The sequence below is a fragment of the Colletes latitarsis genome, chromosome 1 (genome assembly GCF_051014445.1).
Source record: "Colletes latitarsis isolate SP2378_abdomen chromosome 1, iyColLati1, whole genome shotgun sequence".
In the NCBI taxonomy this organism is placed as follows: domain Eukaryota; kingdom Metazoa; phylum Arthropoda; class Insecta; order Hymenoptera; family Colletidae; genus Colletes; species Colletes latitarsis.
The window spans coordinates 40,595,627-40,608,531 of record NC_135134.1 but is presented as its reverse complement, the minus strand read 5'-3'; the positions used below and the strand labels follow the sequence as shown (position 1 = coordinate 40,608,531).

Sequence of the window (12,905 nt, the reverse complement as noted above, 5' to 3'; positions counted from 1 at the left end):
CTCCCCCTCTCTACCTCAAGATTGAACTTGACGCGACATCGAGAGGGCGTGCATACTGCAATTATTTCGAAATCCATTTACGTTGTACGTTATTTCGTGTACTTAAAACGTGAATTAATACTTTGTAACGCGAACATTTATATTTCATGGAGACAATGACGACGAAGGCGTTGACAGGTGGCGTTGAACTTAGCTTTAGACGAGATTCAAATAACTTTAAAATGTTTTCAACGAAAGTTTGATGGTTTCTCGAGGGGCATACAATACAGTATTTTAATCTAGTTTTTGGTATTTAGCTTTTTCATCGAGATACCGTGAGGCAAGTTTCTTAATCAGGAGTGAGGTTAGAAATTTCTCGAGGAAACCAGATAAGGATTTAATTTCGAGCAAGTGATCGGAGTGAAGTGCTATTAGCCAGAAAATGACGGGACACTCTTAACCCAGGACGAAACTTATTTTATCGATATATGTATTTCCTTTCTTCCAGAAATAAATTTCGCTAGAGGGCACATTTAACATGTCCAGGAGAGACTGCTTTATTCGAAGTTCTCTTTTTTATACTCTTTTTCTCACTTTTCATTCCCGTTTCTTCGACATTTTTTTTTAATGCGTCCACGAAGAAATTTATTTTCTAATTTCGTTGATTTATTTGTCGCGATCTAAGTGACCGACAGAGAGAGAGAAAGATTTATCTTTTTATTTCGGGCCACATTTCATTTTCTGAGAAACACAAAACCGACTCGTGAATTACGGCAAAGAATCTAACTTAACGGCTAACTTTCGCGAATGATGGCGCATCTTTTTCAAAATTGAAATATATCGCGTATATTCGTTTTTATTCGACTTTTGGTTCATAGAAAATATTATTTTATTTTATCTAGTTCACTAGCAAAAACGATTGTGCACCACTGTGCTATACGCATAGTCGCGAAAGTGTTAAAGGCGTCTGCGAGACGACATAACGTTTCAATGGTATCTCGCAACAGTATCTAGGAGAAACCGTCGAAAGGCTTCAATGGACGCGAATCGTATCTCCGCGTGGTCTTAGTGGCCATCATTGGCGGAATCTTTTAGAGCCAGTTTTCGAAACGAACAGATAGCCAACAAACGTCGGACATCTTCACAAATCGAGGAAGTCGGAGATGGACAAAATTCTTATCGATATAAAAATTTAGAAGAAAGAATAAAAGGCTAACTTTTGATCAGTTATTTGTTCGTAAAAAAGTGGAGTATAAATCACTGAATGAAATTATATTTAATCACGAATTAATAAAAGTATTTAAATGTTGTATGATTAAAATAATTTGATGTAAATAAATGTATATAAAAGTTTTAAGTTTTAATATTTTTACATGTGGTCGATAATTGAATAATATTGAATAAAAGAAGAAATAATTTTATTTTTATTTCCCTCCTTATATTCTGGCCACGGTGCGTTACGAAAGCATCAGGAACGAATTGAGACACAAATTGCCCGTTTCGTTCGATCGAACGTCTCATCGGTGACAGTAATTCTATCGATTACATCAAGACGTCTGTTAACGCGTGGAAAATGAGTATCAATTACCGGACATTAGTCCGATAATAGTTTCGCTACTGTGCGATCTGGCCAAAGAGTCGAGCGATTAATCCCGCCTCGCAGAGGTTTCGCATCGCGACAGGTTCGCGCGGTAAATTTAAAAATCACGACCGTCGCACGGGCGACGTTGTGTTCGTTATAAATAACGGAATCGAGCTCGACGATTTACGGGCAACGTTTATTTTCGTAAATGCAGTCACGGCGTTCTTAAGATTCGCGAGAAAAAAAAAACGACGCCGCGCGGCGCTTTCTCGAGCTTTTTTAGTTGCTTTTAATCGACCGAACGGACTAAACGCTACCGTCTTTCTCCGCGATGTTCGAAAACGGGAATTTTATTTTTGCACGCATAAAGTGAAAGCCTGAGCGTCGCGTTTCGAGGCACCAGGAACAGGAAGAGGGGAACATCTACGACCTCAGCTTTTCGATAATTCGAACCGAAACTCTCGAACAGAATAACGTTACCAACCTCTTTCGACAGAATATTCCTGTTCTCTGGATCATCCATATTTTATTGTGTACAATAATTGATACAAAAGTAGTCCTGATATCGAAGGTAAGTTAGGTTAGGTCTGGATTAGTTTTTGATAATTCGAACCGAAATTCTCGAACAGAATAACGTTACCAACCTCTTTCGACAGAATATTCCTGTTCTCTGGGTCATCCATATTTTATTGGGTATAATAATTGATACAAAATTAGTCCTGATATCGAAGGTGGGAATTTATGACATAGGGATTGAAGAATAGCCTCGAATGAACAAAATATTTGACGAGGACTACCGTGTTTGATGAAAACTTGTAACTAATAAATTATTAGTAAAATTAAAAAACTAGAATGAAACAAATAAATGTAAATTTGTACACCACACTCCTATTTCTACAGTTTTTAACATTGTTACTTTATCGATATTCTAACGTAGGTTATAAAATATAGCAATGCTTGGATAATTGCGAGTCATTTTCTATTGAATAAGTGAACGATAGTCATCCCTACTACTGAAAGGGGACTCCCCTTGCGTAGTGTAACCTGATCTGGACTCGAATACCGGTGAGACAGTGCATATATGTATAATATATGATGCAAAGATAAAACTTTTTTATTTTTGTTTTTTTATAAATGAAACTTTTACCAATGTATTTGTGAGAGTTTCCCGATTAAAATAAGACCAAACACTATATAATTTGTTTTTAACCTACTTCTAATAAAGTATAAAATCACATTAAATACGTAAATATGATTCTGATGAAAGTTATATTGTGCCTGGTCTTATTTTAATCAGAAAAACCTCACAGTTATATTAGTAAAGGTCTCAACGATAGAAATTTTATTTACAAATGTATTATGTCATAAAAAATACTCGATGACTAAAAAATTTTGGAAATGATTGCCCTACATCATTTGATAAATATTGCTTTTATATAAACTTAAAAATGTCTGCTATATTTGGTTTTAAGTTACTGCAAATAAAGATATAGATTCTTTTTCCAAAGCAACGATAAAAATTAAGAATCTATAGCGTACAAAAATTAATAATATCCGGTGGTATGCGTGTCACGGCGTACCAATATCGTATTAAAATAAATTAGTTACCGGTATATAATATAATATATTCACATTTTGTAAATACACTGTTGTAATTACAGTTTTCATTTATATTATCCGCAGCATGCAAACGCGTATGGAAACACTTAACACTTTCACGACCAATAGTAAGGTGAGTGTCTTTGCCATGATGCAACCTTACTGCTTCAATCAAGATAATAATAATGGACAGTGTACAGTCGATTCTCGTGATTGTATGGTGCGTCTTTGTGAATTTAAATTTTATTATCCATAAAATGAACCCTCGTTATACAATTAAAAATTAATCACATTCGTTTTCTATATTACCTATGATCGTTTATTTCTTTCACAGATAATTAAACAATTTCATGCAATCGACACACTGCGTAATCTTTCTTTAAAAATATTAACATAAAACAATAATTATATTATATTTCCATAAAAATTAGCAATACTCTGTGCCAAAGATTAAGAATACTTTGGAGAATACTAAACAAATGAATTTATCCACATATCCATGTAAAATATTTTCCATAAATAATTTCTATGTAAGGATTGAATATTTCATAAGAAGGAAAATTGTTTAGTATTATCAATCTAAGGATAATTAAACAAATTTTGTTTATATATAAAGCCACATTTTTTACTTGAAATTGATCAATTGTTTGACCCAATTATTAATTCTTATATTTTCTCAAATAGAAATTACTGTCTTTCTTTTAATGTTACCTACATTACGTTATTACTGATGAAGATATTTCGTTAATTACGTTTCCTCGTAATTCTGCATAACACTTATTTGCATTTTCCACATAAAGGCATTAATACGATACGATCGAGACAATGGCCTGTATTACTTGATTCTATTGAGCAGAGAAGAATAGGAGTAATTTGTGAGAATTAACTACGGATTTCCAGTCTTAAATACAGCTTTTCGTTTGCCATTACGCTTTAAACTTTCAGGTTCGCAACGGTAAAATTTATGCAACGAGTAAGCGAGTACTAAATTTTATACGGCATCTAAATACATTAATAACGTATAAATGTCTAATTTAAAGTGTTTTGGGCATTAGGATATTCTTCACCATTCTTTCGTAATTATTTACAATAATCTTCAGAAGAATGAAAATTGCTTTACTTATAATAATCTTCAAAATAATTTTTACTAAATATATTTTGAATCTTTATTTTTTTTACATAAAATTATGTTACTAAAGCTGATCACGTATATTCGATTTATCGTTCAGAAGTAAAGGTTAAAATAATAATATAATAAATACTGTTTAAATCAATTTTGTAAAAGGAATGTGCAGAAAATTTGTTTTCAACATTGTTGCTGAGATGTATCCGTTTTGCTTAAAATATTCGATTTAATCATCGGTGAACAGGTTTTATATTAATCTGAGTCATGAATATTTAACCACTTACAATGCAATGTTATTTATGCATTATAAGCTTGGCGATTATCACAGACGATGTATCAAACTTTAACAAAGAAACATCCATAATATGCATCGTCTTTCAACGAATTATATTACTAGACATAGTTTCACGTTTAATTAGTTCGATTCTAGAGGCCAAAATAAGACGAAAATCAAGGATATCAATTTCTTGATTGAGGCTTCGTTAAAAAGTTATTAAAAAATTTCAAATCATTCTAAAAAAATTACTTTTGGTTGCAGGAGCCAATTACAATCATTTTTGGTGAATTGATTATCCCTGAAATCCTATCCATTTTCGAGAAAAAAATTCAAGTAGATACTGAAATTTTTAGACGAAATTAAAAAATTTCAAATCATATTAAAAAAATTATATTTAGTTACAGGGGGCAATTACAAGCATTTTTGGTCATTATACATATCCTCGATATCCTACCCACTTTCTAGAAAAAAATTCATTACGGACGGAACTTTGAACGTTAATAACTTTTAACGAAGCTTCCATCAACAAATTAGTATTCTTGATTTTCGTCTTATTTTGGCCTCTAGAATCTTCTATTAAAATTTTTCCCATAGGTGACCAAACACTTTGTATAATTGAAACTTCGAGATATGACTGATTTATTATTTTATAATCCTGTTAATTAAAAACGTTGACGTTGACATATTTTCTAATATAGTTTTTCTTCCTTGACATATTGAGATAAATTGTTAATACTGGAACAGTTTCTTTCTGATCGTAGAGGCAAGCATTACTCAACCATCGTTCATAATTTAATCAAAAATTTTGCATATTCCAAAAAGTATTAATCACGCCTATGAACCGCTACAGTCTCTTGCGAATACATTATAATCTATATATAGAAATCTTGCAAAATAACTAGAAAGATAAAAAGAAGAATCCTCTTTTTCTTCAACACAGATTATTATTAGACTGAGAAACGAGAAATTTCAATTCTCAAAAAACTGCAGGATGCACTTAATATGCAAAACTATAAGAAATACGTAAGATACGAATTATTATATTTAGGGATTGAGACAGCCTTCTATAAAGTTCCCATTTCATCAATTCTATTAATAAAAATATGAATTTGCATAAAGATCCGCAGTTTAGTCAAACTTTTTCTTTGTTAATGGGACCTTACTAATATATTTGTGAGATTTCTCTGATTGGAATAAGACCAAATATGATATATGTACATAACTTGAAACTCATCCGAAGAAAGGAAGAACACAAATTACTAGTTCAAATATTCCTGAAGTTACCAAGTTCGTGCACGTAAAAACTCGATTTTCCGAAGTTGGAGTTTTACGCTGTGGTTGGTTGAAGTATGATTTATACGAAAGTTTCCAAAGTAGATTTTCGAATATAAGAACTGGTCATACAAGATTTACCCGCTCGTATATCTTGAGTAAAAATTCTGTAGATCATCCTCTTTGCAACAAACTTTTTCCAAACAGCTCTTCAATAATAATTTCTTTCGTGTGAAAGATAGTTTGAGGTTTCTCAAAAGAATTATTACTCTTTCGAAATTTTATAAAGGAAATTAAATTTTCTAAAAAGTATGATCATCGATATAATAAATAAACGACTACTGATAATCAGATACTGTTTTTAGATACGTTTCAATTCACATGTTAAATGTATTACATTATACTTATTTTATATAATTTTCATCTATATATTTATGTTATATAATTACGTTTATGTCAAAGACAACTCAATTCAAATAATTCAATAATCACTGATTAATAAATAAAAGAGGATTCGAAAAGTTTTTAACATTTTAAAGAACGATTTTTACCAAATTGAAGCAAGTGGATCAAGTTTTCGATCATATGTACCCTTCAATTAATGTGCTTCAATTATGCTTAAAATTAGCATTCTTATCTAGAAACATATGAGGAGACTGTAATATATAGGCGTAAAAATTGCCTCACATTTGTTAAAAAATATAATCAAATAGTAAAATAATCTTCCACGATATAACTATCTCATAAAAGTCATGTAACTTACAGTATAATTGGTATTTAAAAACTGTTTCCCCTGCTAATATTTCCGGTTCATGTTCCACTGATTTTGGTACTTCCGTGTGGTTCTATAAACCACTGATTTAGGATGCCACAAGAAAAAAACACGAGTTTCAACTTAATTTAAAAATCGTTCTTCAATTACTGAACCTCCAATTTTAGTTTAGAAACATAAAATCTACCATAAAAACTTTTTATCTTGTGGTTTTCTGCGATTTTATCATATGTATATGTGATACTTTCAAATTTTTGTACGTAATTTTGGGGAACAAATTTTACGTTTGTTTCTATTTATACATCTAATTGTCAGGCAAAAATGATTTATTTAAATTTAATTTCCTTCGTTTAAAATAAATTTATTCTCGTAGCGACTAAATTTCTCTCTCCGGTCTAGATGTCCATCATAAATTTGATTGAAAAAAATTTCGAGATACGAATTCCTTTATACGAAAATAAATTTATTCAGTAATAACTAAATTTCTCTCTCCATGTCCATATCATAAATTTTACCCAAAAATGTGCGTGGTTCTTGTTTGGACTTTCACCATCGATATTTGATAGTTCCATTTGCCAATAAATATACTCTCACAAATCTTTATAAAAACTACGTATGTACACGTAATAGCATTTCCAGCTAAATGCCAATTACGTAAATATATACCCAGTGGGCAGCGGACGCGTTAATTTGCATTTCATATCGTCTAACCTAATGTTCGCGCCTTTTAGAATACAATTTTTTCCCCATCGATTATCCACGAAAAAAAAATAAAAAAAAATATCGTTATGCACGAGAGTGCCAGTAGATCAATGCAAAACTCGACGCATGCGTTGAAATTTTTATTTCACTTAAACGATACGCGAGTAAATACCTTATCGATCGACGAGTTCAAGAATAACGCAGTGTCGCGAGGTTGGCGGACGCGGAGCGTCCCAACACGATAATTTATCATTAATAATTCCTGGTCGGGTAAAAAAAAAAAATAAAAAAATAAATACGCCTTCGGCAAATTCGGGACAAAGATACCAGCGTCTATGCGTTTTCGTGGATCCAATGAATCATAAAACGACGCGACAAACGTTTTTCCAAAAATGGAGACGGACGGAAGCTCGCGAGCGCGCTTCGTCTCTCCTACGAGACGCCTGCACGCGTGTCAGGTATAATTTACATCAAATCGAAACAAGTCTTGCGACACGCACCGCGAATGTCTGACTTTATTCACCGTCTATCAGACCATAAAGAATAAATCTCGCATGACGCGTTCATTTCCCTTCTCCTTCTCGACGTCTGCTTCGCAACAAACAACTACGGTAACGATTCTTAAAATGAACCCCAAACGTGATTCGTAAGTTGAATGTTTATATTCCTCCCAACTAGGGGGTGCATCCATTTCTCTTTTCCTTCTTCTCGACATTTGTTTCTCGGCAAACAACTATGGTAACGATTCTTAAAATGAACCCCAAACGTGATTCGTAAGTTGAGCATTTATATCCCTTTCAACTAGGGGATGCATCTATTTCTCTTTTCCTTCTTCTCGACATCCGTTTTGCGACGAACAACTACGGTAATGATTCTTAAAATGAACCTAAGACGTGATTTGTAAGTTGAATATTTTTATCGACCCCAACTGGGAGACGCGTTCATTTCCCTTCTTCTCGACACTTGTTTCCCGGCAAACTACGGTAATGATTCTTAAAATGAACCCCAAACGTAATTCGTAAGTTGAATGTTTATATCCCTCCCAACTAGGGGATGCAACCATTTCTCTTTTCCTTCTTCTCGACATCTGTTTTGCGACAAACAACTACAGTAATGATTCTTAAAATGAACCTAAGACGTGATTCGTAAGTTGAATATTTTTACCGATACCAACTGGGAGACGCGTTCATTTTCCTTCTTCTCGACACTTGTTTCCCGGCAAACTACGGTAATGATTCTTAAAATGAACCCCAAACGTAATTCGTAAGTTGAATGTTTATATTCCTCCCAACTTGGGGATGCATCCATTTCCCTTTTCCTTCTTCTCGACATCTGTTTTGCGACGAACAACTACAGTAATGTTTCTTAAAACGAACCTAAGACATGATTCGTAAGTTGAATATTTTTATCGACCCCAACTGGAAGACGCGTTCATTTCCCTTCTTCTCGACATTTGTTTCCCGGCAAACAACTACAGCAATGATTCTTAAAATGAACCCCAAATGTGATTCGTAAATTGAACGTTTCCATCCCTCCCAACAGGAAGACATATTTATTTCCCTTCTTTTCAACATCTGTTTCGCGTCAAACAACTACAGTAATGATTCTTAAAATGAACCCAGACGTGATTCATAAGTTGAACATCTCTACCCCCCCTCGCTTCTATTTTATCTTACATAAAAATAGAAGTGTCAATTATAGAATAGAATGTTTTGCAACAAATCAAAATTTAAATTCGAATGAATTATTGGAGTAAAACTTTATTGCTGAATTATGTGCATTCTGATAAATTTTCTTTAAATTAATTGGTAAGTCGTTACTCGATTCAAACAATTTATTATAGTAAAACAAATAATATTATCCCGAAGATGACTCATCAAATACAGTCGAAATGTAATTTTTAATAAATTGCTTGAATCGACTATCAATTTATGCAGATCTAATCGTGATTACGCCAAGACCAGATCTATCGTTTTCTTCCCAAGTAATTAACAATGTAATAAAATGTCCAAAAATCTTTGAACTAATCCGTTTTCTTGTACTTTCGAAGTCATTCGTGACTTGGCCAGTTTTTTATACAACTCGATCTAGATCCAATCGTGAATACGGAAATCCAATCTACAGAATACGCCCAGGAAGCAAATTCACTCGCTGATCATTTCGATTTCTTCTCCGGTTTCATATCTTCTTTCAACAGCTCGTTACGTAAGCTTAACCATACATAATTTTCTACGTGTAAAGTTGTTCATTCGATACGTTACTGTTCGATCGTTGATGTTTGTAAATGTTTCTAGATTTTTACCTTATATATCAAAGGCTAACGAAGACGGGGACTAAAATTAACAGAGATAAATATTAAAACTAAATTTGTGGAAGCACCGTTAGTCTAAGATGTTCCATTGCTTTTCGTGGTATAATAACAATTATTAAAATTTAAGAAAATTATTGCTCAACATTAAAATTGATGAGAAATATTATTTACTACAGTAAAAAGTTTGTCTAAAGAGCACTAAATGTAAATTTAATACATATTTACATACCTCGACTGATTTAAAATGTAAAAGCTTAATTTTTAATTTTTATAATTTTATATTTTATACATAAATCATTGTTCTGTACGAGATTATACAATTTAATTAACCTCAAATAAGTAACAGATATTATACAATAAAAATACTGCATTTTTAATAAAAGAAAATTTATTAATTTGTAGTGTTAATATATGCCACACATGGTGTCATTGATTTATGATGAGAGAACCTTAATACTTGCAAAATTCCAAATAACTTTAATTAGGAATGCTGTAAAATAGCAGTTACTCCATTATCAAATATTTCTATTTATCTAATATATAAGAAGCCATTAATAGTTCTAAAAAAAATCTAATCAAACACTAGCACTTAGAAAGAAGAATATATTAAATATATTTAATAATAGTTCAACTAGAAAGTACAACTGCTTTTCCAAAAGAAATGTTGATCTTAGCCACCGTCTGCTCTAGCAACTCGTTAACGAATAAAGGAACATCTGATCGAGTATCGTTAGCTGTATAACCGACAAAATTTAGGAAAGAAAAAATGACAAGAAACGGTAACATGTAAGATATAGGAAACGAGAGAAAAACAACTTTCTAATATATTGAAATGTATTGAAATTTTGAAGGAAATTGTCTCGTATTCCTTGCGTGAAAAAGGAAACGAATCCCTCGATCGCACTGTACGTGCCGAAGCGTCGTAAAAAACGACGTGCTTCGATCGGATCTCGAAGGACTCGCCGCGTTTATCGATCAGCCATTTGAAAGGCAGAAACGTACAAATCTGTCTTCTTACCCGATCGACGGCTCTTTGAAGGATCTGGCATTTGTCAGTCTTGCCAGAGCTCATGTCCGTGGCGGAAACCAGCTCGGCAATCTCATCGATAAAATGGCTCTCCAGGTTCCGTCGTCTTTTCTCATTAAGGCACTTGTTACTGTAAACAATCAAAACAGGCAATCACTGTCCGCTACAATTTATATATATTATATTCGCGGTGGCATTATTGCTTCGATCATAGTAAATGTACTCTCACTTTTCTGACCTATAAGGAACTATTTATTTATATTTTTTTGAAAATCAACAGTGTTTCCTTTCCCACAAAAATTTTTAAATGGTTATATCTATTTTATTTACTCAGTTCAGCTTGTGTTACTGTGAGTAATCAAATACATCATTGAACTAATATTTTTTTTTAAATCAAAAGTGTTTCCTTTCCCACAACAATTTTTAAATGTTTATAGTATTTATTTTATTTACTTAGTCCAGCTTGTGTTGCTGTGAGTAATCAAATACATCATTGAAATAGTAAATATTTTTTTGAAAATCAAAAGTATTCCCTTTTCCACAAAAATTTTAAATATTTATAGTATCTATTTTATTTATTTAATTCAGCTTGTGCTGCTGTGAGTACTCAAGTACATCATTGAACTAATATTTTTTTTAAAAACCGAAAGTGTTCCCTTTTTGACAAAAATTTGAGAAATATTTATATCTATTTTAATTCAGCTTTTCATTTCCATTTTCTAGAAAAAACAAATATACAATGTATTGCATATATTCTTTTGCTACATTTCAATTTTTATTCTATCATTATTAAACTATGTATAAAACTAGGTCACGTTAATTATCGAAATAAATACATAAACTTTCCAAATATACGCCTCTGTTTGATCGGTAGCGTGATATTCGATGAAAAAAAAGTGACACAATTTATTTGTCGTTTAATTTTTACTAATTCCCAGCGAGAAACGTGATGCGATTAAACTAATCGCTAACTTTGAGTAGTGAACTTTATTACAGTACGGTTGATGGCGTGTATGGAACCATCGCGTGTCGCGATGTCTAACTTGAAAGTAATTTTTCTCAAAACTAGTTCCCCTAAGCTGAAAGTCTTTAAAAACTTCGACGCGAATAAACCGATCTTCACGAAATTTGGCACACGTATAAAGTAAACGTATCTTAATCGCCTGAAATGAAATCGTAACCCAATTACTTTTTTCTAATCAAAAGTATATTTCTTTTCTTTTTGTATCAATTTCCTACTTTTCTGTAAAAAAGTCTATTCCTACGCTCGTACTAATCATGGAAATGTGATGCTTCAATTTTTCTTCTTCTTCAAGCATACGTAAATAAATATACGAAGCTTGAAAAAGCTATGACTCGTGTTTCGATAAAAAGTTTCCAAAGAAACACGTGTTTTTGGTGCTCTAAACCAGAAAACCTCGTTAATCGATAACATTAATCACTCTTTAGGGTGATTAAGCTGCTCAGCGTTTGTTATTAATAACATCTCTAATATTCCCCTTATGTTCGACCAAATATTTTTTAAAGGAAGGAGGAATCAATGGTTTCATTTAATATTCAAAGTAGAGTCGTAACTTGAAAACTTCTAATTCCATCTACGCCACTGGGAAATACATGCATCGAACACAATGTATACGTTCCGAATTAATTTCTAAAAATAACACAAAACCAACTTAATTCTCATTCTCAGATGCTAGCGTGTTACTACGGTTCGCATAAACTTTGTACGAGCTTCTGCGAACGAAAATGAAACAAGTTAATCTCGCCTTCTTTTATGATGTCCCATATAAAGAACAGGAATATGGAAGTAACCTAATTCTCCAACTTTTTTAATTTATACCACTTTCGTACTCATGGACGCACATGAAGAGTGTGGGGTAGGTTGTTATAATTCTTATTTTTCATTCATTCTGTAGTCTATTTTCAATATTACTAATGATACTCGTTTAGAGTATATGCTTTTTACTATTAATGGCCACAATTATATTTATTTAATTCGAAAAAATTAATTTTGAAAAACGAAGCATTTTGAGTCACTGTGACATGGAAAACTAACATAGCAGTCAACGTGTTAAATATATAGCATTGTTGGAAATGTTTCTCATTCCCACGTTGGCAAACGAGCAAAATAATTTTAACGTCATAATAAAATAGTTTTATTTTATTTTTATTATAATTCTTCTCACATTTTATAAATATACAATTTCCAATGTTATAATCAACGACAAAGTAATATTTTGAAAAACATTACTGTTTAG

The 12,905-nt window shown here is 32.2% G+C and overlaps 1 protein-coding gene across 14 annotated transcripts in view; it reads right to left on the bottom strand.

Annotated features, from left to right (window-relative positions):
* The window catches only part of LOC143345172 (uncharacterized), a 219,313-nt gene that overhangs the window by 45,343 nt on the left and 161,065 nt on the right, over positions 1 to 12,905 (bottom strand). For all 14 annotated transcript variants that reach the window (XM_076772050.1, XM_076772080.1, XM_076772072.1 and 11 more), the window contains one exon: positions 10,639 to 10,777. In XM_076772050.1, the coding sequence (XP_076628165.1) occupies positions 10,639 to 10,777 (139 nt within the window). The remainder of the gene's footprint in view (positions 1 to 10,638; positions 10,778 to 12,905) is intronic.